A 25,837-nucleotide genomic window follows, 5' to 3' on the forward strand; every position below is an offset into this window, starting at 1 on the left:
GGAGGGTGGAAATATGTCATGTATCTACCTTTTTTTTTTTTAAGATTTTATTTATTTGACAGAGAGAGACACAGCGAGGGAGGGAACACAAGCAGGGGGAGTGGGAGAGGGAGAAGCAGGCTTTCCACTGAGCAGGGAGCCCGATGCGGGGCTGGATCCCAGGACCCTGGGACCATGACCTGAGCTGAAGGCAGACGCTTAACGACTGAGCCACCCAGGCGCCCCTACTTTTACCTTTTTTTTTTTTAATTAAACTCTATGCCCAACATGGGGCTTGAACTCATGACCTCGAGATCAAGAGTTGCATGCTCTACTGACTGAACTAGCCAAGAGCTCATCGTGAATTTTTTTTTTTTTAAAGATTTTATTTATTTATTTGAGACAGAGAGAATGAGATACAGAGAGCATGAGAGGGAGGAGGGTCAGAGGGAGAAGCAGACTCCCCGCCGAGCAGGGAGCCCGATGTGGGACTCGATCCCGGGACTCCAGGATCATGACCTGAGCCGAAGGCAGTCGCTCAACCAACTGAGCCACCCAGGCACCCCGTGAATCTACTTTTAAAATAGCCATAACACTGATTTCAAGAGACAAATTTCCCAATTATTTATATATACATAAGACACTGCCGCTGTCAATTGAGATTAACAATACCATACCCTGACCACATCTAACCATGAACACAATAATTGAAAAAGGATGATGAAATAAAAGATTATCATATGAAATAAGGTGCTGTTGTGAAGTCTAGAAGTTGCAGACAATATTTTGGTATACAGAACTCCCTTACCATTAGGGTGATCCAAAAATGGAACAAGCTCCCTCACAAAAAGATGAGCTGGTCAATTTTAAGTACTCAGAAGCAGAAAGTGAAGGACTGTTTAAGAGATGGGATAGAAAGGATTCCTTTACTGGGAAATGCTAGAAGTCAACAGTGAGCTTTTTTTCAATGCCAATAGCGCTCTCGCAAACATGGTGAACGTTCCTAAAACCCGCCGGACTTTCTGCAAGAAGTGTGGCAAGCACCAGCCCCACAAAGTGACACAGTACAAGAAGGGCAAAGATTCTCTTTATGCCCAGGGAAAGCGGTGTTATGACAGGAAGCAGAGTGGCTATGGTGGGCAGACTAAGCCGATTTTCTGGAAAAAGGCTAAAACTACAAAGAAGATTGTGCTGAGGCTTGAATGTGTTGAGCCCAATTGCAGATCTAAGAGAATGCTGGCTATTAAGAGATGCAAGCATTTTGAACTGGGAGGAGATAAGAAGAGAAAGGGCCAAGTGATCCAGTTCTAAGCTTCATATTTTGTTAATATTATGAAGACAATAAAATCTTGAGGTTATGTTCACTTCAAAAAAAAAAAAGTCAACAGTGAAATAAAAGGAGAAAAACTATTTGGATACTGCCTCATGACACTAATTTAAAAATCCCATGAATACTGCATGAAAGGAGGAGGCTTGGAAACACCAAACTAAACTTCTTAAACACATTAGAAACACTGAAAACCAAATTTAAGAATTTTTTTTAGCTTATTCAAATTGAGTAACAGGAGAAGCTTTTCTCATGCCTCGTTTTATTCCAAGTCAACCATACCATCATCAAAATTCTCTCCTGAATGTATGTTATGATTGCATTGCCATTTTCCCCCTTTTCAGTATAGACAGCCATTCGAAAGCAAACCCAAATATTAAAAATAGTATTTGAGAAAGCAGTCACAGAAAAGTCAGAATGAAATTTTATTTCACATTGGTAGAAACCATGAAAAAGATTTACATTTTCCCACATTAGAGCACAACATTTCAACGGAATATTTCTTGCCATAAATTAGATCTTGCTGATTTGTATAATTGAAACAACAATTTATATTCTTCAAGGTAAAGCAAAATGACTTAGTAAATGATTGTTTAAAAATTTTAAATCCAGACATAAACATATGGCTTCATTATTAACATTCTGTACAGTCATTACTAAATTATTTCCATTATCAATTAGCACCCATTTATAAAGATGCATTCCTAACATTGTTTTAGTCAGTTGGAATACAGCAGAAAAATTAACAACAGTTCAGAAATATCAAGTATACATTTTTGCTACATATTAAACTGTGGTAACTACACCCTATGTATTGAGTTGCAATTAATCTTTATCACCCATAAATTTGTTTCCCAATAATTTTTACCAATAATCTGAAAAATTCAACTACTTAAAGTCAAATAATTGCTACTTTTATGTTTGCACAAAAACTAAATTAAAAAAAAAAAACCATCTGACTAAAGTGAAGTTTTCAAAAAAGTTCACTGGCAGATAAAAATAAAGCAAAATTTTCTAATGGACTGTTCATTTTCTACAGTAGTTGGTTTCAAACATATGTATAACAAGTAAACTAAAACTACGCTCGAGGAGAATCATCTTAGAGCAAATCATCTTAGAAATTAGTTTTTAAGATCTGTCTTAAATATTCCAGAACATACTAGAATATGACCTACATATTCTTTCAGTTAATTACAGAAAAATACAACCACAGAATTATTCCCATTATCTAGACTGAAGATTCTAATAACTATATAGGTCTAACTTTGGACTAAGGTACAGTTTAAGAAATAAGTAGTGTAGGAAGTTTAAAGGTTTCTTTATACAAGTGTAAATACATTTTAAATACCATCAAACCTGTGATTCAGAATGTCAAACTACAGCATGTATTGGCAGCAGATGTCTATGGCAAGGAGGCAATATTTGGTCTGTTATGAAGGATAAAAAAGAAAGAACAGATTTCTAGAGATGAAAAAAAAATACTAAATAGAAATGATATCAGGGAAAATAAAGCCTGGTCCCCAAAATAAAAGGGCCATTAACTGAACAGAGGAATATTACTCTTTATTGACCTTAGAAGCATTATCCCTATTATTGGGAATAATGTAGTAACACCTCATTCTCATTATGTATTACAATCATTAAGTATATAATGAATACATATATAAAAATACAGATAATGCATGGTGACTAAGTAATTTTGGAATAAGTCCACAGACTAAGTCACAGCATGCATAAATCATTTATATCTTAACTGCTCATTTATACCTAAACAAATTTTCATTAAGCATACTAATAATTGTCAAATGATGTAATAAAAAATCTGGTTACAGTATTTTATTATTTTGCTGAATTACATTTGGGAAAAAGAAGCTTAGGTGCTTCACCTATTTTAATACTAGTATATTCTGAATCATATTATACAAATACATGTATAGAAACCTAAAAGAAGACCATCTTTCCCACAAGGAGATAGTATCATGTAGTCTGTGTCATTGGTGTGTATTTGCAAAACATCTTAACACTGCAAACATTAGAAGTTTCAAGACTGGGCACGGGAAAAGGTTTATACGCTACTACAATGATGCTGGTGTGCACTTCTACAGAAGGCCTCTTAGTGACATCAATCAACTGGAGGTAGAAGTTTATCAATGAACTGCTTGATATCCATCATTTCCTGTTTGGAATAAAGTGATTTAATAAGCAGTTACAAAATCAGAAATTAAATCCCCACTAAAATACCACCAACTAAATTTGTGGTGTGCCTAGGTAAGGTGAAACCATATTTTTACTACTTCAATTAAATGAAAAATTGTAACAGAGAAATGAGGCTTCAATAGAAATTTCAGAACATCTCCTGCGACTAGGATTATTATTGTACATTCAAATGATAGCTCCCAACTATTATGCAGTCCCATGATAATGGTCTGCACTTTGCTATACCTGAACAAAATAAAACACAGGGGTTGGGTGGAGAGAAGGGGGCTTAGAAGTAACAAAACCTATCCAGAGAAATATCAGTAAGGATACAATTACGGTCAACTAAGCATGGGTAGGAAAACCTAGCTTTTAACTTTCCCTCATTAGAATGAAATGCTAAATCCGTAGCAGAAAATATTTTGTGCCTTTCACAAGGATTTACATACAACCAACCATTTAAAAGACACCATGTACCTATGATAGGCCTGGAAAGATGAAAAAGAATATATCAAGTATTTATTACAAAAGAAACGTTTCTATAAGACTCCTGCCATGTGGTTCGGTTTTCTCACTCCCCTCAAATAATTTCCTACTATAATCTCTAGTATTTCAAGGTTTAACCCCACAGACCCACAAATTAGCCATGCAAAGAGCCTTCACCCTTATAATTTATAGTCACTCAGAAAATAAAGCCACAGCACAGAAGTGCTCTATTTTACAATGTTCTAAAGTCCTGGAAGTTTCCTGGTAACAATACCTCCTACCATTTTACCTCTTCTCACTTTCTGCTCATCATTCAGTCCAATGTTCTCCAATGTGATTGCACAAAGAATCCTCAGCTTTTATTTTACCTTTTTTTTTTTCCTCTTTATGTAAGCTCTGTGCCCAACTTGGGGCTTGATCACACAACCCTGAGATCAAAAGTTACATGCTTGGGGTGTGCAAACAGTGTGCGACCCTTGATCTCAGGTTTGTAAGTTCCAGCCCCACACTGAGTGTAGAGATTAGGTAAACAGCATCTTTTTTTTTATTTTTTAAAGATTTTATTTATTTATTTGTCAGAGAGAGAGAGCACAAGCAGGGGGAGCAGCAAGCAGAGGGAGAAGCAAGCTCCCTGCTAAAAAGCCCGATGTGGGACTCAATCCCAGGACCCTGGGATCATGACCTGAGCCAGAGGTAGCTGCTTAACCCATTGAGCCACCGAGGCGTCCCTGGAACTTTTATTTTAAAAACACATCCATATAAACACAAATACCTGAGTTTACCTGCTAACCCCCAATGTGCTGAATCAGAATTGCAGAGTTTGGAGTTCTGGTGTCTGAATGTTTATTAAGCTCCAGGGTATTTGTGATATAAAGCCTACTTTGGAAACCAATGCTCTAGACCCTCAGTCCCTCCTGGATACTCAGAGTGCCAGCCTACCTGTTTTCTGGATTCAACACTTGCTGATGGTTTCAACTATGTTCTCAGTAACAGGCTAGAATCCCAGCCCCCTTATCTTTCTGGATAAATCATATTACTAACACTTTTTTCTGTCCGTAAAACAAATGATTCAGCCAGGCTAAGTGGTTACAAAACAGTTTTGTTAGGGACTACCTCAATGCTTGGCAATTAATTTTTATTTTAGGCCTTTTCAAGTCTCCAAACCGATGCAGGCCTCCTTCATTCTTATCAAGTGACCGTATCTCCTACTTTACTGAAAAGACAAAGAGGATCTAATGGGAACTCTCAACTAGTACTACCTCAGCAATCCTTGTTCATATTCATCCACCCTCTTCTAGATTCTTAAGTGTTGTTCTCCTCTTTGAAGGCAAGCACTACCCATTTTAGGGCTTATTTACATTATTAGATCTCCCTAAGATTCCCCCATTAGATTATTATCTTCTCTTCATCGCATTTTCTTCCTCCCTCCCCCGCCAAGGGAGTCTTTTTCTCCCATCCACTAAAGAGAGTTTTTTTTACTTTTTTCCCCCTTCACAAAAACCTAATTTTTAATAAAGGTTGATACATGTTGCCTCTACTTTTCCCATTTCTCTATCCACTTTACATAATCCACTGCAGGCTCCATCTCCCCAAATATCCAAGGTCACAGATGGCTTACTATTGGGTAGTTTCTTCCTGGCCTATTTTTCCTCAATCATTCTCTGAATCATGGTACACTGTTCCCTCCCACTCTAAAACTCTTTCTCTTTTTTTTTTTTTAAGATTTTATTTATTTGACATAGAGTGAGAGAGAGCGAGGGAGAGCACAAGCGGAGGGGAGGCAGGAGAGGGAGAAGCAGGCTCCCCACAGAGCAGGGAGCCCGAGTGGGACTCAATCCCAGGACCCTGGGATCATGACCTGAGCCAAAGGCAGATGCTTAACTGACTGAGCCACCCAGGGACCCCTTTTCTTTTTTTTCTTAAATAACCTAACCAATTTTTAAAGAAGTTTGTGTATGTATATATGTAATCTCTACACCCAACATGGGGCTCAAACTCACAACCCCAAGATCAAGAGTTGCATGCTCTTCCGACTGAGCCAGTCAGGTGCTGTACTGAAATTCTCTCCTCCTGTACTCTCGTTCCACATTTAACTCTTTCTAATCCCCTCCCAAGTTCTATCCCTCGGCTTTTTTCTCATGATATTCTCCCATGGTAATTCTTCAGTGATTAATAATATTGGCAATTATTCTAAATCTCTATTACAGGCTTGAGCCTCAGACAAATATTTCCAACATCCCATTTTGTTATCATGGGGGGTACATCAATCTCAGTATGTTCACTAAACTCAGTACTATCTCCTTCCTATTACCCTAAAACTGTTCCTTGTACCTACTTTATGAATGGCATCCTGCTCTAGGACAGCCAGCTTTTCATAACACTATGGCCCAACTGGACAGCTTGCTTTCCCTTTTCCTTTCTCTGCACACTTGCTATCAAAATCCTACCCATTCTTCTAAATCTAGCTTTTTCTTCATGATCTCAGTACTTCTCAAGATAAAATTAATCTCACTCTTCTCAGTGTTTTAGGGAACTTTAAAAACTTCTAATATAACACTTATCACATTCTGTTTTCTACACAATTATTTGGATATATATCCTCCCCTATTAAATTTTAAATTTTATTAATTTAGCTTAAATTTTAATAAAAAGGACTGTTTTTTATTTATCTTTGAGTTATGTACAAAGCTTGCATGCAATAGGAAAACAGTGAATGTTTGTTGAATTAAATTGAATAAATGCTGATCTAAATCCTGCCAACCTATGATTCTATGTGAATTCATTAACTCCTTTAAATCCCCAAGCAATCAAATGTTACTTATGTTAAAAATATCACATGAAAAAAGTTGCAAATATGTGTCTGTAATCACTGCTTCCAATTACCTGTTGACATGAACTGTGCTTCATGCCTTCATAGGTTTTGAAGGTAACATTGACTGGATTTACTAATGTTTTTAGCTTTTCGGCAGTAAGAGAAGCAAACATTAGGGGAACTAAAGGATCACAATCTCCATGGCACTGAAGAATAGAAATATCTCTATTAATGCCACTGATAGGCCCCTGCAAAAAATAAAAGAAAACTAGTATTATTTATTCAAATGTATAGAGTATTATATGCCAGGCATTTACAACTATAGACAATATGCACATACAGTATGTTACTTACATCATAGGTTCTATTCGGCCACGGAACTAAAATTCCTTCTATCCCTATACTCCCCACAACTCTTTAGTTAAACTTTTATAGGACATATGATTACCCTGTCTTGCTTTTTTTTTTTTAAGATTTTATTTATTTATTTATAGAGCACGCAAGCAGGGAGAGGGGCAGAGGGAGAGGGAGAGAAAGAATCTCAAGTAAACTCCCAGCTGAGCACAGAGCCTGACATGGGGCTTGATCTCATGGCCCTGAGATCATGACCTGAGCTGGAATCAAGAGTCAGACGCTTAACCAAATGAGCCACCCAGGTGCCCCTACCCTGTCTCGTATTACTGTTTTCCCAATGAAGTGGTTCCTTGTAGAAGACTCTTTCTTAATTATTCTTTATATGTTCACAGTGTCTTGAGATGAGAGGTATGTTTTAACTGAATCATGTTCTTCTCAGTTCTTATTTAATTGATTTAAATAAGATAGTTAATAGGGGCGCGTGGGGGGGCTCAGTTGTTAAGCGTCTGCCTTCGGCTCAGGTCATGATCTCAGGGTCCTGGGATTGAGCCCCGCGTCAGGCTCCCTGCTCGGTGGGAAGCCTGCTTCTCCCTCTCCCACTCCCCCTGCTTGTTGTTCCCTCTTGCTGTGTCTCTCTCTGTCAAATAAATAAATAAAAAATCTTTAAAAAAAAAAAAAAGATGGTTAATAAACAGCACTTAGTATGTATAAGACACCAAAGAATTACTATACAGTGATGAGGAAAAAAATCCTAGATTTATTTATTTATTTTTTTAAATTTTATTTGTTTATTCATGAGAGACAGAGAGAGAGGCAGAGGGAGAAGCAGGCTCCCAAGGAGCAGGCAGCCTGATGCGGGGCTCGATCCCAGGACTCTGGGATCGTGACCTGAGCCGAAGGCAGACGCTTAACCATCTGACCCACCCAGGAGCCCAAAATCCTAGATTTAAAAGTGAATTTGAAAATAAATATCCACTTTTCCCATGTTTATTATATACTGCTTTACACTACTGAGTACTTAGAAATTCTATTCTATGGTAAAATTCTGCTATCAAGCAGTAAAAATATTGAACTTTTGAAAATATTATGTGTAAAACACTGTCCTAATTTATATATACATTTTAAAATATATCAAACACTTCAAATATAAGATTTATGACAAAAGGACTTATTTCTTACTCCAGTCTCTGCAATCCACAATAAAGACAATATAGTATTCAGATAAAGCCTACTAGTACATCACAAAAGTCCAGGAAAATTATTTTTTAAAAAGGATGACTGATGTAAACTATGGGCTTTGGGTGATGACCTGACACATTCTAACAAATGTACCACAGGGTTGCAGGGTGTCCATAGCCTGTGCACCGATAGGAACTTACTGTGCTTTCTGCTCAACTTTGCTATGAACTTAAACTTCTCTAAAAATATATAGTTGATTAATTAAAAAAAAAAAATGAACCTCTCCCCAACATTATCAGTAATGTTACAGGTATCATTCAGGCTACCTGTGGAAATGAAGCCTGGAGTGGAAGCCAGCAACTGAGTGCAGTGACACCGGCCAGTTTCTGCTGTGTGGTGAGAGCAGTGTATAAAGATAAAGCTCCTCCCTGGAAAGACAAGCAGAGAAAAGTCAGTGGAACACATCCTCTGCTAGCAGCAACTTAAGAGATTTCTTGTTATTAATGATGTCCATGAAAGAAAAAAATCAACCTGTGTGGTTGATGTCAAATCAAATCAGGCAAGCTAGCATAAATACATACATACTCCACCCCAAGATGTCCTAAAGGACATGATTCTCTACACTGAAGACCACTGTGAGAACATAGCAACCACCCAATCAGTTAAGAAACAGTTAATTGTATATTTAAATGCACTTACAACTGCCTTAGGAACATTCTAAACTTATACTTATTTGCTCCTCTGAAAAGTCTTAGGTATAAAATCAAACCTAGTCTTTAAGCTGGTAATCTTTTCTACAACAAAAAGTCAAGATAATAAGGACTCTGTAGCAGACACCTTCAGAGTATCTGTCTACCCAGCTTACAATACCCGGCGCTCTGGGAAGAGCATTCCCATTAGTTATCTGGATGCCACGTCACTCTGACCATGCCTGTGGGTCACTGGGCCCCATGAGAACATGAGATTCTTTCTCATCCAAGATAGTCATGTTCCTTTTCTCAAGATTTTGAAATTGGGATTCAGTGACTGTCAGTCTGTCTCTTTGGATGGCTGGAACGGTAACCTGTAAATTCAAGAACTGGAAAAGCTACAGGCTGCAAAGGTGGAGAGCGCCAACTGTAGATGAAGAGGCAAATGAAGCAGATGAGCAGAAAAAACAGGAGATGGAGAGAAAGCCGTGAGGGCTTTCCAAATCTTAGCTATTTCCTGAGGCTCTGATTCATTCTCATCCTTGGTTTTCCTGATGTGATCCCACAGACTCATAACCTGCTCTTTCTTGCTTAAGGTAAGAGGAATTCCTTTCTGAAAATTGTAATCAACGAATCTCAACTATACAGTCCCCTATGTTAGCTTTTGTATTCAAATCAAGTATTCATTTCTGTACCTACATTTACATCACGATGTGCATTACAATAGACATTATCTTGACTTCAACAAATACCAAATCAGTAACATCTTTTTACTATATTGTATTGACAACCTATCTTCCTACTGACTTCTAACTTCTAAAGAATTCCATAATTCTGACATTGTCCTAATTCAGGTAGTCTGAACACTAAGTTGTTGATTTAGAAGCTTTACAGATTAGAAGCTAGAGCAATTTGGGATGGGTGAAAAGGTGAACATGTGATAAACTGAAAGAAAGATATAAGGTCAATACGAGGTAACTACGTCTGCAGAAAAAGTATAGAAGGTAGGAGAAAAAGTACAGACAGAAGAAGAAAGATGCCAAAAATAAACATCACATATTTAAATCTACAATCTCTTTCATAAGACAGAAAGAGTAAAGATGATAGAGTGACATCAGCATGATGGGACACAGGTCATTCCTAACTTTGCTCCCTCTTAAAAGAACTAACATCTAATCATGGACAGGACACCACCGAGAGAATCTTAGCACATGGCGGGGAGAGGGTGAGGCTGAGGCACCCCCTGCACCACAGAGACCAAGAGAGACCACACTGAAAGGTAAGAGAAATGGCTACACGCTGACTGCATTGCCCCTCTCCCAAGCCAGTGCAGCGCCACCTGGAGAGTATCCCCAGAGTGTCTGGTTCCTGTTGTGGGAGAAGAGAACCCAGGGGGAACAACCAGCAACCTCCAGCATTGTGGGACACTTTGTGGATTTTGCCCCAAGGGGGGGTTTGTGGGGCTCAGCCACTGGGAATCTGTGACAAAAAGAGGGAAGAAATTCTCTTGTTTTCTACTTTACTGTTCCTATTAGTAGTCTCCTCCTAGGACAGGGGAATTATACTTGTGTTTATCAAATTAGAATTTTGTTTAAAGGGGTACACAGCATCAACTTAGATACCTAAACTACATGTGTCCTAATTATTTTAAGAAAATATATTCCAAGTTCTAATCAATTTACTTATTAATAAATTGACTTTCAAGACATAATCTAGAAGTTGAAGGCAATTGCTGGAGAGAAAACTAGAAAAGCAAAAGAGTATATTATCATAATTAACTACATCTAGTCCATTCAAACTTAATTCAGCATTAAAGGTAACAGTATATATATATTAAAAAAAACACAGTATATCAGATTCTGTAACATGTACTGAAAAAAAGACTCCTCCATAGAAAACGACAGAACCCACAGACTCCTAGATAAATATACCAATGACATATCACCCAAACTTCATCTTACCTGAGAAAATCCTCCCAAAACAATTCTGTTAGAAGGAATGCCATTCTTCACTTCTTGCTCTATCAAAGCTTTTACTAAAAACAACATAAAATTAAATCACTAATACTTTCAAAGTTAAGCCTAAAGACACCATTTCAAATAGGATACAATTAATTATAGAAAAGCACGAAGTTGGTGCCTGGGTGGCTCAGTTGGTTAAGCGACTGCCTTCGGCTCAGGTCATGATCCTGGAGTCCCAGGATCGAGTCCCGCATCAGGCTCCCTCCTCAGCAGGGAGTCTGCTTCTCCCTCTGACCCTCCCCCCTCTCATGTGCTCTCTCTCTCTCATTCTCTTTCTCTCTCTCAAATAAATAAATAAAATCTTTAAAAAAAAAAAGAAAAGCACAAAGTATATTAAAGGTCGAAACAAGTGAAAAACTCTACTAAATACTCTACTAAAATACAAACCTAGAATGTATTTTCATTATAAAACTCATTTTGCAGGTGTTGCTTTAACTGTTCAATTATTTCTTACATAATTTATAAACAGTTCTTTCTCTTATCAATCAACAGATATTCTTTTATCTATGGTCAATTCTGCTCATATACATTTATATTTCTCTCCAATGAATCACAGGATTTGTACCTAAAAGTTACCATTTTAAAATATAAAATATATTATACAGTTTGTGATTTATAGTGTTTAAAAACTTCATTCTATTATTTTTAAAAACTGTAGTACTAATTTTTCCTATAGCCAGTAAATGATGCAGGGAAAAAAATCAAATGAGTTCTTTTGTTTCTGCAAAATACTTTGACACAGATCATTAACTATAAAACTTGATGACTCCTAGAATTTTCTTTTTCTTTATAATCTGTCCAGTGTTTTTTTAGTAACTACACAAACTGTGTCCTTTCGTTTTTACATATGTGCAAGTTTCATTTTTTTTTTTTAAAGATTTTTTATTTATTGAGCGAGAGAGTACAACTGAGAGCACGAGCAGGGGTGATGGTCAGAGGGAGAGGGAGAAGCAGACTCCCCGCTGAGTAGGGAGTCCGACACATGGCTCCATCCCAGGACCCCAGGATCATGATCTGAGCCAAAGGCAGATGTTTAACCAACTGAGCCACCTAGATGCCCCAAGAGTTTCATTTTTCAAGATTAAAATTTCCAAGTTCATATTTCTTGCTTATCAAAAAATAAAAATCTGTTTTTTCTAAAACACTGCAAAAAACAAATGCCCAAATGAAAAATTATTTTCTTTTTATATAAAGTTTAGTACTGAGTTAGAATGAGTATGAAAAGTAATGCCCTGACTATGGCATGGAAGAATGGGCTAGAGAACAGCAAAGAGGGCTTAAGAAATAAAAGAAGTGCTGAGAAATGTGAGGGATTTATTTAGGGGAGACGGCACAGCCTCAGTCAGATGGAGACTGTGCAAGTGGCAGGACTGAGCCTGGGTGGCTCAGTAGGTTAGGCACCAACTCTTGATTTCGGCTCAGGTCATGGTTTCAGGGTTGTGAGATCAAGCCCAGCGTTAGGCTCTGTGCTCAGCACAGAGTCTGCTTGTCCCTCTCCCTCTGCTTCACTTGCCACCTGGCAAGCTATTGGGACTACTTCCCCTGAGTTTCACAAAGCTTTACCCCTCAAGGTTACACCAAACGCTGAGATAATGTTGACAAACTACAAAGACGTCAGCGGTGGAGCAGTGCGTTCCCATTTCAATCACCTTTTGCATACGGGCAAGGGCACCACTGTGCTCCCTGGACCTAACCTGAGCACTCTCTTCTTTGTTCAGGAGCTTACTCCTGTAGGCCTCAAACAGAGGCTCCATTCTTTCCTAGCTCTGAGTCTGAGCCTCACTTTCTCCAATAATACATCACCTTGGAAAGGAAAGAAATGGCTTGTATGTCACAGGCCAACTCTATCACTAGGATGGAACTTTTCACTCTGGAACTCACCAGGCTTACCAGTCTTCTCCACAAGGCCCTGCCCCTCCCTATCTCACAACTCACTCCCAAACCCAAAACCTATTTTTGTCATTTATTACTGTTTGAAAAAATCCTAGCTCTAGGATTCTCGATTTGACCTACTTATTGATGATCCTAAAAAAGCCAGTGTTCTTGGTTTGACAGTCTCAAATCTCCACTGCATTTTGAGTGTATCTTCCCTGTTTTAAAGTTTTTAAGAGTTCTTTAAAAACATTTTTAAAAAGGATCCTACTGGTTTTTAAGCTATTTTGGAAATTTTCAAACAAATCTAAAAATAGAAAGAGTGTGCAGTAACTCCCAGGTACGTATCACCTCACTTCTGCAACTATCAATTAATTCACAGCCAGGCTTGTGTCATCAATACCTGCTGCGCCACCACCCAATTATTCTCAAGTCAATCCCAGTGATCCCATCTATTTGTAAATACTTCAGTACATAAAAGGGTGCCTCTATACATTTTCTAAAACTAGATTTCTCCCAATAAACTAGTGTTCTTTATGCTTGCACCCTAAAAATAAATGGAATTATCATGTCCATAAGGAACATGGAATACCAACCAGAGAACACACTTTGGAGATTCTGTAAAGTAGAGCTAAGACTTATGTCATAGAAGTGTTAAATGAGATGATTTATAAGAATTACCTGGCTTCTTTAATAGCTAAGTGTTCGATCAGTGGCATCTATTATTACCACACTAAAATTAACCAACATAAATTGTGTTATACATGATTGTATCACTATACCTATCCTTATTTCAAGTCTCCTTAATGAAGATAACTGGCCGCAACTATTAAATTGCTATTTTCTCCATTAGTCTATGTAAATCAAGGCAAAATTATGTATCCAACAGAGATGAAGTTTGATAAAGGCCATTCTTCCCCATTCACCTCATCTTCATTTATAGTTAAGGGAGTCCATGGGGCCATCGTGGCAAACAAGTTAGAGACTGATCAGAAAGGAAGGAAATAGCATCACCTCCTAAGTTGAGATAATTGTTTATTATTACATCAACATCAATAAAACTACTGAACCTACTAAAATAAGAATGCTTTTGTCTTTGTAAAATGTTTCTGTACTTACCATTTTCTGCTGCCTGTTTAATTCCAGGTTCATCCTCCTGTGAATCTGGTGAAAGCCCAGTAATATCAAACCTGGAAAATAAGGCAAAATCTTAAAAGAGCTATTTGATTCTAAAAATATGTACTCATGGTATGTTTCACTAAATTCAGGATAAAAAGGGCTAACCATGAACATGAAACTCAAAATAAAATGTCTACAAGAGTCCAAAAAATTAACTTAAATTCTGTTATGATTCTGACATTCTACATGTTCCTTTCACCAACTAGATACAGATTCTGATGTTAAAAAATCACAATGCCACATAATTTTAGGGTAAGAACATCTAAGAAAATACCTAGTCCAATCTTACAGCCAAGCAGGAATCTCATCGCACACTCCTCTAAAAAGTTTGCAATAAATTCCAGCCATTCCTTTCCCTTCTATTGCATCATAAGTCAATCCAATGGAACAGAACTACTTTACCATGTCATTCTCGCATGCACTACCTTCATACGTATTGAGCAGAGGAATTACACTGAGCTCTATCCACATTCTGCAAAACATTTTCATCACACATAGTAGATACCTCCAACTAGAGACCCAAGGGAAGCTTTCCTCTGGCCCTTTCCATTTCTGTATCAAGTTACATCCTTTCATTACGGTCTCTAGCCACATTAGCTAAAAATTTTGGTTCTGGATGAGAATTTTGCCAGAGAGGGAAGATGAAAGAACCAATGAGCAAAGTAGGCAGGAACTTGTGAAAACTTCTAAGGAATCCAGAAGAGAGAAAAAGGAAGTGAAGGGGTGGATAAGAAACGGGTAGGAACAAGAAGAGATGACAACAGACTGGAAGTAGCTTAGAGGAACAAAGAACTGACTCTACTTCCTGACTATAAAACACACAAGGGTGAAAATGCAAGCCAGTGCAGCCACTCTGGAAAACAGTACGGAGGTTCCTCAAAAAGTTGAAAATAGAACTACCCTATGACCCAGCAATTGCACTACCAGGTATTTACCCCAAAGATACAAATGTAGTGATCTGAAGGGGCACCGGCACCCCAATGTTTATAGCAGCAATGTCCACAACAGCCAAACTATGGAAAGAGCTCAGATGTCCAGAAAAGATGTGGTGTACATACACACACACATATACATACAATGGATTATTATGCAGCCATCAAAAAAATGAAATCTTGCCATTTGCAATGACATGGATGGAACTAGATGGTATTATGCTAAGTGAAATAAGTCAATCAGAGAAAGACAATTATCGTATGATCTCACTGATATGCGGAATTTAAGAAACAAGGCAGAGGATCATAGGGGAAGAGACGAAAAAAATTAAACAAGACGAAACCAGAGAGGGAGACAAACCATAAGAGACTCTTAATCTTAGGAAACAAACTGAGGGTTCCTGGAGGGGAGGCGGGTGGGGGAATGGGGTGGCTGGGTGATGGACATTGGGGAGGATATGTGTTGTGGTGAGTGCTAGGTATTGTGTAAGACTGATGAATCACAGACCTATACCCCTGAAACAAATAATACATTATATGTTAATTAAAAAATAAAAAATTTTTAAAAATTTTAAAAATCAATAAAATGACACTAAGCATCACTGAACTAGATTTTTTTTTTTTTTAAAGATTTTATTTATTTATTTGAGAGAGAGAATGAAAGAGAGCACATGAGAGGGGGTAGGGTCAGAGGGAGAAGCAGACTCCCCGCCGAGCAGGGAGCCCGATGCGGGACTCGATCCAGGGACTCCAGGATCATGACCCCAGCCGAAGGCAGTCGCTTAACCAACTGAGCCACCCAGGCGCCCCTGAACTAGATTTTGATGGGAAAGAATGGCTTTTACCAATCTGCTGCTTTTATTGTCCTGCTTCCATGGTAGAAACTGAAACAAGACCCCTGAGAGATTTAAAAAAATAAATTAATTAAAAAAGAAATACAAGGGAATGTGAAAATATCTTGAGAGTGTGGAAGAGGAAGTGGTTTCCTTAAAAACCTGTCAACTCTCCAGGAAGGCAAGATATTGGAAGGGTGAAAGGCTGTTACTTAATTAGAGTGTATGCCACATCGGGTCATTTAAATGTTGGTCACTGAAACCAGCAAAGGTTTATCAAGCAGTAAGAAATATTTTCTACAGTATTTCTGTCTACCCATTTTCTCCTGTTTCTCTACCTGTTGGTGCAGCTCCTTAAGTTTACCCGAGTCTAAAATACAAAACTTTAAGATTAAGCTTAAAGGTTTAAGGTTAAATTTAATTCTATAACTTTGCAGCCTAAAAATAGCTAATTAAAAATTGCCACATGGGAAAACAATTCCAGTTAAAAAAGAAAGAAAAGACAAAAACTAAGTATAAATAAGTTCTTACTGATACTTACCAAGAAGGCATAGCCATGTTCATATTCAATGTTACAGGCATAATTGGTCTACACGGGAAAGAAAAAAAAAACAGCAAAATAAGAGTAATGTGACAAGGCATAAAACCTGATAAATTTCATCAATTAAGAATAATTACTTGAGGCTTACACAAAACTGTACTCCACAATTTTAACATATGAACTGTGTCACTGCATCCACACCTGTGTCATTTTTTCTACGTATCCTCCAAATGTGTTCTGAAGATGGAACAGCAGCTGGAAAGGACTAAGCTTGGCAAATAAAAAACATTTTCCTTTCTCAACTCCCTTATTTAACACTTTCAAACCAGACATGACAAGGAAAACAAGTAACCAAGAGAGTTAGAAATGTATAAAATATGAGACTCTGGCTAAGGGTTTAGGAAATGAGCAATTTACCGCACAGATATAGTACATCAATTCCCATATGGTCAGATTACATTTTTGCTTATAGTCTAAGTTTTATCTATGTACTTGGTTATTTAAGAGACCTCTAAATAAATATGGGAAATATAAGTTTTGCCTAGGTGTCCACTACACCCAATTCAGGTCTGTGATGAAAAATCTGCTGGATAACCTGAATACAGCTAGGTACAAAAGAAAAGAAAAATAAATACACTAGAACTACATATTACCACTAACCTCCTAACTCATAAAACAAGTCTACCTTAGAGGTCACAAAATCTTATCAAAATTTCTTTGAGAACATGAACTTCCCTAGACTGGGAAATAGCTTTAAATCAAATCAATCCTGGGGCCAATAACAACACAGCAGAAATTCTAATATAATCAAGAATTCTGTCTCATACGTGAATCAGAATAATAGAGGACACAGCCATTCTTGCCATAGTATTCAGCTGTAGCCTACAGAGGTCAGATTAAACTTTCTATTTCAGGATAAAAAGGGGAAAGAAGTTTTCTTACCTCATCAGATATTTTTCCTCTTTCCATTTCCTCTTTCACATTTATCAGCTCTACTGCTACTACCACTTCTGAGGATGAATTACTAACCTCCGAGCACGTATCTAATCCCATTTGTCTTTTCCACAGCTATTGTTTCTCAGCAACCTTTTGACCTAAAACCTTGCCAATCTCAGCAATTTTCTGAGTTTGCTCAAAACTTTATAGTTTCTGACATCCACAAACATTTTCAGAATTCAAAACCAAATCTATAAGACTTTAAAACCTGTGTTCTTTCCACAGCACACACATTGCCTTTAGCTGATAAAATTTAGAGTGTTTTCAACATAGTAAATAAAGATCTCTCACAAACCTGACAAGTAAATAAATCCCCTTCAGAGATACCTCATGGATATCCTTAGATCTCAGATGTTTGTATATCTAAAGGAATTTTTCTAGCTCTGAGTTCAATTGACCTCCAAGAAAGCATTATTTTAAATTTCCCAACAAAAAAGAAAAAAAATTCTATGTAGCCAAGTTACCAGTTTAGTTTTAAAGAATTTACTAATCTTTATTTTTAAACTGAATGATTTAAAAGGATAAAAACTAATTATATTCACATGCTTTTCTAGGAAAATAAAGCTATCACAATTATTCCTCTCCAGATTCTGAATCACAAATGTAAAGAGTAAAATACTTACGCATGTGGGCAGATGTATTTGATATGTGAACTTCTGATACCTGCAAAGGCTTCTGCCCATCCATGCCTGGTAGAGAAATTATTTGAATGATGCCATTAGATACCATTTTAAATCCCAGTAAGTTAGTAACAGAATGGTAACTTTAAAAAACTTGCAAGGATAAATGTTAACTCCTTATAAAATCTTAAAAGTGTGGACCATCTTAAAACACCACTACCAATGCAGAAACAACCCAAAGGCTACTACTACTCAAGCTTTACCTACAAATAAAGATGATGTCTCCGGATTTCTGAAGAGCAGTGTGTTTTCTTTCATATATCTCCACAGGGCTTTACAATTTACAAAATATAGATATATTTATCTCTTTATAATCTTACAACAACGTGCCTAACAAAGTAGGCAAGACAGATAATAGAATTCACATAATGTGAATTCTCATATAATGATAAAAGTTGCCTCAGGAGTAAATCAGTTATCTTAAACTCTATATGCTAATAAATAAATATAAATAAACTACATGCTTACTGTACTACTAAAAATAACTTTATTTAATATTCTTTACTTGTGTGTATTATGTACATATACATGTTCAAAATGGAATACTAGAAAAACTGAAAATCATGATAATCCTTCAAGGCAGAAATAAGCAGTTAATCTTCTGATGTATTTCCTCCCAATTTTTTCATGTATATCACTTAAGAAACATACAGATTTTACAAAAATGGGATACTATACATACATAGTTTCCTGCTTGTTTACACTTGACATTAAAACCGATACTTTTTACATGTTATTTTTTTTTAATTTTTTTATTTTTGGGGGGGCGGGGGGCAGAGGGAGAGGGAGAAAAAGAATCTTAAGCAGACTCCACGCCCAGCACAGAGCCAATACAGAGCTCGATCCCACGACCCTGAGATCATGACCTGGGCAGAAATCAAGAGTCAGCTGCTTAACCAACTGAGCCACCTAGGATCCCCTACATGTTACTTCTGTTAAAGGATAAAGTAAAGGTAACTTAAAGGGTGCCTGGCTGGCTCAGTTGGTAGAGGATGTGACCTCTACTGGTCGTGAGTTCAAGCCCCATGTTGGGCATGGAGTCTATTTAAGTTTTAAAAATAATTAAATATTTTTAAAAAATTTAAAATTAATTAAAATTAAATAAATAACGTGGTACCTGGGTGGCTCAGTCAGTTAGCATCAGACTCTTGGTTCTGGCTCAGGTCATGATCTCATGGGCTGTGGGATCAAGCCCTGTGACGGGCTCCATGCTCAGTGAGGAGTCTGCTTGAAGATTCTCTTCCCTCTGCCCCTTTCCCCACTCACACACGCACACACACACTCTCTCTCTAAAATAAACAAATCTGAGAGACAAACAGGGTTTTAGGGGGGAGGGGGGAGGGAGGATTGGTTAGCCTGGTGATGGGTATTAAGGAGGGCACGTACTGCATAGAGCACTGAGTGTTATACGAAAACAATGGATCGTGGATCACCACATCAAAAACTAATGATGTACTGTATGGTGACTAACATAACATAATAAAATTAAAAATAAATAAATAAATTAAATAAACAAATCTAAACAAATCTTTTTTAGTAATTAAATAAACATTAAATGATTTTCTATTATTTCTCTATTTTAATCCACCTTCCCCAAAATGTTAAAGACATATAGAAAAATTAATAACAGAGAAGTAATTTTAACACTTATGTAACACTAGCTGTGAGCCAGGCACTATTCTAGAGTTGTATATGTGCTTTGCATGTGTACATGTGTGTTTATATGTGAGTTCATGTGTGTGTCTTATGTGTGTATATAGATACATGAGATATATATATATGAGACTTCATTAGGAAAACTACAAAAATGTTGAAAGAAATTAAAGAAGACCTATATAAATGGACATCCCATGTTCACGGACCGAAAGACTTAATATTCTTCTTTTTAAACATTTATTTATTTATTTTAGAGAAAAAGAGTGTGCGCAAGTGGCGGGAAGGGCAGAGGGAGAGAATCTTCAAGCAGATTCCCTGCTGAGTGTGGAGCCCAACAAGGGGCTCATCCCACGACCCTGAGATCATGACCTGAGCAGAAATCAAAAGTTGGCTACTCAATCAACTGAGCCACCAGGCGCCCAAGACTTAATATTCTTAAGGTGGCAGTACTCCCAAACTGATATAGAGTCAATGCAATCTCTATGAGAATCACAGCTGCCTTTGCAGAAATTGACAAACCAAATCTAAAATTCAGCTGGACATATAAGAGACCCAGAAGAGCTCAAAACAATCTTAAAAGAGAGTAAGGCTAGAGGACTCACACTTCCCAATTTCGAAAGTTACTACAAAGCAATAGTAATAAAGACAGAGTGGTACTGAAATAAGGAAAGACCTACAAATCAACAGATTTGAAAATACAAAAATAAACCCTCCATTTATGATTAACTTATCTCTGAAAAGGGTGCCTCCAAAAAAATCAATGGGGAAGGAATAATATTTTCAACAGAAGTAGCTGGGATATAACAGGATGAAGTTGGACTTCTACCTCACACCATACACAAAAATGAACTCAAAATGTAGCAAAGACTTAAATGTAAGAGATAAAACTATAAAACTCAGGGGCGCCTGGGTGGCTCAGTTGGTTAAGCGACTGCCTTCGGCTCAGGTAATGATCCTGGAGTCCCAGGATCGAGTCCCGCATCGGGCTCCCTGCTCGGCAAGGAGTCTGCTTCTTCCTCTGACCCTCCCCCGTCTCATGCTCTCTCTCTCTATCTCATTCTCTCTCTCAAATAAATAAATAAATAAAATCTATTAAAAAAAAAACAAAACTATAAAACTCCTAGAAGAAAATGTATGAAAATCTTGTGATATTGGATTTGGCCATGGTTTCTTAGATACCAAAAGCACAAACAACAAAGAAATTTAATCATCAAAATTAAAAATTATTATGCTTCAGAGGGCACTATGAAGAAAGTGAAAAGACAAACTACAGAATGGAAAATTATTTGCAAACCATATTCAATAAGGGTCTAGTATACATAACATATAAAGAACTCTTAAAACCCACAAACAAAAAGACAACCTAAAAATAAATAGGTAAAGGACCTGAACAGACATTTCTCCAAAGATACACAAATGGCCAACGTGGTCAGGAAAAGATGCTCAACATTATTAGTCATTACATAAATGCAAATAAAACCACAATGAGATACCACTTTACACCCACTAGGATGGCTATAATCAGAAAGACAATAAGTGCTCATGAGGATGGGGAGAAACCAGAATTTTCTTTTTTTTTTTTTAAAGATTTTATTTATTTATTCATGAGAGACAGAGAGAGAGAGAGAGGCAGAGGGAGAAGCAGGCTCCCAAGGAGCAGGGAGCCCGATGTGGGACTCGATCCCAGCACCCTGGAATCATGACCTGAGCCGAAGGCAGACGCTTAACCATCTGAGCCACCCAGGCGCCCAGAAACCAGAATTTTCATATACTGCTAGTAACATGGAGTTACCATATGCCCCAGCAATTCTACTCAAAGGAATATGATGAACAATAAAAAGAAATGAAGTACTAATATATATTACAACATGGATGAACTTTAACAACATTATGTTAAGTAAAGAAAGCCAATTACAAAAGGCCATATGTTATATGATTCCATTTATATGAAATGTCCAGGATAGGTCAATCTATAGAGATAGAAAGTAGATTAGTGATTATCTAGGGTTGTGAGTAAGGGGGATCTGGGGGTAAAAAAGAGTACAGGGTTTCCTTTTGGAGGGATAAAAATGGTTGCACAGCTTTGTGAATACATTAAAGACTTAACTGCAGAATTCAAATGGGTGAATGGTGTGGTAATCAAATTATATCCCAATGAAACTATTACCAAAAGAATTAAAAAGGAATAAATGACCTGAGTCCAGTCATGAGGAGACATTAAACCTAAGCTGACAGTCATTCTACAGAATGTACAGAGGTAAGGCTCCACATTTTAAAAATATAAAGGATATGAGAGGCTAATAAACTATTTCATAATGAAACACAAATCACTGGAAAGGATCTTGGATCAGGAAGGAAACACATAATTGGGAAAGCTGGCAAAATTTGAATGGATTCTTTGGACTGGATGGTAGTGTTGGATCAATGCTGATTTCCTACTTTGGAGTGTTGTATGCTGGTCATGTACAGTATCCTCATGTATGGGAAACACCAGAGTATTTAGAGATGATGGAAAATCATGCTTTGGGCTGATGTCAAAGAATTAAAAAAAAAAAGACTTTGATCACTAGGTAATGAGTATATGTATATACATACACTTATGGAGACAAAGACCTTGAGTGCATGCACAAATACACAATGTAGTAAAAGATTAACAACTGGGAAGCTTGATACCAATGATATGGAATGATTTCTTAGATAATAACACCAAAAGCACAAGCAACTAAAGAAAAAAAGATAAAATGGAACTCATCAGGATTAAAAACTGTTGTGCTTTGGGGTGCCTGGGTGGCTCAGATGGTTAAGCTTCTGCCTTTGGCTCAGGTCATGATCCCAGAGTCCTGGGATAGAGCCCCGTGTCGAGCTCCTTGCTCAGCGGGGAGCCTGCTTCTCCCTCTCCCACTCCCCCTGCTTGTGCTCCCTTCTCTCGCTCTCTCTGTCAAATAAATAAATAAAATCTTTAAAAAAATAAAATAAAATAAAAATGGGCAAAGGTATTGAACAGATATTTCTCTAATGAAGATATATAAATCACTAATAAGCACATGAAAAGATGATCAACATGATTAGTCATTAGGTAGTCAATCATTTTCTTCAAAAAGAAAGATAATAACAAATATTGGTGAGAATCTGGAGAAATCAGAACCCTCATACACTGTTGGTAGAAATGTAAAATGGTACGGCCACGGGGACAACAGTCTGGGAGTTCCTCAAAGGGTTAAACAGTTACCACTGACTCAGCAATTATTCAAGTGAACTGAAAGCCTATGTTTATGTAAAATCTTGCAAAAGGATGTTCAGAGTAGCACTACTCCTAAAAGTCAAAAAGTGGAAACAATTCAAATGTTCATCAACTGATGAATTAAAGAAACATGGTATATCCATAAGATCAATACATGGATATCCCTCCACAGAATATTATTTGGCAATAAAAGTAAAAAGTACTGGTACACATTACAACATGAATGAACCTGAGAAACATGCTATGTGAAAGAATTTAGACAGAAAAGAGCATATATCATCTGATTCCATTTATATGAAATACCCAGAACAGGCAAATCCATAGAAACTGAAAGGAGATTAGTGGTTGCCTGTGAAGGGAACGAGGAGTATCTGCTAACGGGTATGCCATTTCTTTTTGGGATGTTGAAATATTCTGGAATTAACAAGTAGTGATGGTTCCACAACTTTGTAAATATACTAAAAACTATGAATTGTTCACTTTAAAAGGGTTGACTTTTATGGATGTGAATTATATATCAATAAATAACATTAAATAAGTTTCTAAAAAGTGGCAGGCCAGAATTGAACTGCTGCCTACTGTTTGCCAACTACTCTTCTACAAAAAAATACTAAGAACTCTTATATAAGAAAAAGGAATAGGAATCTTGAGTTCTAGTCCCAACTGTGCCTTTATCTAGAAGTATGGTCTCAAGACAGTTCAGTCTAGTGGCTTTTAAAAGTGTGGCCCCCGGACCAGTAGTATCATCTGGGAACTTGTTAGAAATGCAAATTCCTGGGCCCCATCCCAGACCCACTGAATCAGAAACTCTGGTGGTGGGGACCAATAATCAAGCCTTCCAGGTGACTTTTTTGCATGCTACAGTATGAGAATCAATGTCTTTCCAGTCTGCAGTTTTCCCATCCATAATTTGTGCTGGTCGTACTGGATGATTTCAAAGCTCCCCACAGAGTATAAAAATCTTTGACTATAACTGAATTATACAAAATATGGCCAACTTGTCCTTTTGATAATTGTCAAAGTCAGTGGACACCTCAAGATTTAAAAAGTCTACACAAAGCTTCAGTAAAAGGAATCTAATGTTCAGAAACCTACATCAATGAGAATATATTTCACTTAATTATTAGAAACAGAAAAAGAAAACGAAACAGACACACACACACAAAGGTTTTATGGGTTCAAAAAGTGAATTTCAAGGCATATCCCCAAAAATACTACAAATCCACTCTATTTTACTTCTCAGTTGTGCTTTTAGAAAAAACTACAAAGTAACTAAAGTCTATTTTTATTATGTTCACTACTCCAAAGTAATATGCTGTGGAACTAAAAACTCAAAGATTCCACAAGAAACACAACTCATCACCATCTGTGTCCCAGTAGCATATCACTGTCATGGAATCTCCCCTACCTGTCCTAATGAGTCTTACCAAACTACCTGGCTAAGAGCAAAATGACCCAAGATGGGTAAGATTCTTTTTTTTTTTTTTTTTAAGATTTATTTATTTGAGAGAGAGAGAGATTGAGAGAACGAGGGGGAGGAGGGGCAGAAGGAGAAGCAGACTCCCTGCAGAGCAGGGAGCCCAATACAGGACTCAATCCCAGGACCCTGGGATCATGACCTGAGCAGAAGAAGGACGCTTAACAACTGAGCCACACAGGCATCCAAGATGGGTCAGATTTTTTTTTTTTTTTTTAAAGATTTTATTTATTTATTTGAGAGAGAATGAGATAGAGAGAGAGCATGAGAAGGGGGAGGGTCAGAGGGAGAAGCAGACTCCCTGCTGAGCAGGGAGCCAGACGCGGGACTTGATCCTGGGACTCCAGGATCATGACCTGAGCCGAAGGCAGTCGCTTAACCAACTGAACCACCCAGGTGCCCTGAAGATGGGTCAGATTCTTAAATGAACACCAGAACTAGGGGTGATATAAAGTCAGAGCTGGGGTGGTCCATTTTGGGGTGATAAGGAAAGTGTGTCAGCAGAGAAAACTGCAAATATATAGAAAGAAGGAAAAGTGAGAGACCACAAAGGCACAAAAGGCAGAGAGAATAGCTTTGGTGTAGTTGATTAGATAGTCCCCACAAGATTCATGTCCACCTGGAACCTCAGAATGTGATCTTATTTGGAAAGAGGCTCTTTGCAGATGTAATCTGTTAAGGATTAAGATGAGATTTGCTAGGATTAGGATGGGTCCTAAATCTAGTAACTGGTGTCCTTATTAGAAATGAGAGAAAAAAAAAAGAAATGAGAGAACCCAGATAAATGGCAAAATTTCTTCATGTGAAGAGGGAGGCAGAGATTGGAAGTATACTGCCACAAGACGAGGAATGCCAGGAGCCATTAAACCTGGAAGAGGCAAAGGATTCTCCCCTAGAGCCTTTGGAGGGAGTGCATATAGTCTTTCTGACACCTTGATTTTGGACTGCTAGCCTATTTAACTGTGAGAATAAATTTCTGTTGCTTGAAGCCATCTAGTTTATGTTTTTTTTACTATGGCAGCCCTAGGAAACTAATATACTTGGTGACTAATTCCCATTATGTTTTCCCCATGAATTCCTCATTCATTCATTTATTTACTCAACAGATACTTAGTTGTTCTATATATCCAGTACTGTCCAAGCCCTGGGGATGCAGTATTAAGTTAAATAGAAAATATCTGTGTTCTCAGGTCAGTTTTACAGCATGTGAATTATATATGAAGGAAATTAAAAAAAAAATCTTTTCCTTCATGGAGTTTATATACAAGAGAGCTATCCTTGTATCCTTCCACAAATATCGCTTTTTGCCTAAACTAGTTGAACAGTTCCCTAGTCCTTATACCTAAATGATCCCCAAATGACATCCTATAATTCTTAGTTCTTGATT

The 25,837-nt window shown here is 37.4% G+C and overlaps 2 protein-coding genes across 4 annotated transcripts in view; one reads left to right on the plus strand and one right to left on the minus strand.

Annotated features, from left to right (window-relative positions):
- The first annotated feature begins 942 nt into the window (after positions 1 to 942).
- LOC102736288 (large ribosomal subunit protein eL42-like) lies at positions 943 to 1,352 on the plus strand. Its single transcript, XM_006742157.3, has one exon. The coding sequence runs from the start codon at positions 970 to 972 to the stop codon at positions 1,288 to 1,290; it is 321 nt and encodes a 106-aa protein (XP_006742220.2). The 5' UTR covers positions 943 to 969; the 3' UTR covers positions 1,291 to 1,352.
- Positions 1,353 to 1,714: 362 nt separating this feature from the next.
- The window catches only part of LYPLA1 (lysophospholipase 1), a 30,760-nt gene continuing 6,637 nt past the window's right edge, over positions 1,715 to 25,837 (minus strand). For all 3 annotated transcript variants that reach the window (XM_081815992.1, XM_081815993.1, XM_081815994.1), the window contains exons 3-9: positions 18,020 to 18,085; positions 16,401 to 16,448; positions 14,035 to 14,105; positions 10,984 to 11,057; positions 8,660 to 8,761; positions 6,872 to 7,048; positions 1,715 to 3,482 (exon numbers count right to left, since the gene is read on the minus strand). In XM_081815992.1, coding sequence (XP_081672118.1) covers positions 3,429 to 3,482; positions 6,872 to 7,048; positions 8,660 to 8,761; positions 10,984 to 11,057; positions 14,035 to 14,105; positions 16,401 to 16,448; positions 18,020 to 18,085 — 592 coding nt within the window. In that variant the 3' untranslated portion in view covers positions 1,715 to 3,428. The remainder of the gene's footprint in view (positions 3,483 to 6,871; positions 7,049 to 8,659; positions 8,762 to 10,983; positions 11,058 to 14,034; positions 14,106 to 16,400; positions 16,449 to 18,019; positions 18,086 to 25,837) is intronic.

This window comes from Leptonychotes weddellii, chromosome 4 (genome assembly GCF_054177405.1).
Source record: "Leptonychotes weddellii isolate Sample4059 chromosome 4, ASM5417740v2, whole genome shotgun sequence".
Lineage (NCBI taxonomy): Eukaryota > Metazoa > Chordata > Mammalia > Carnivora > Phocidae > Leptonychotes > Leptonychotes weddellii.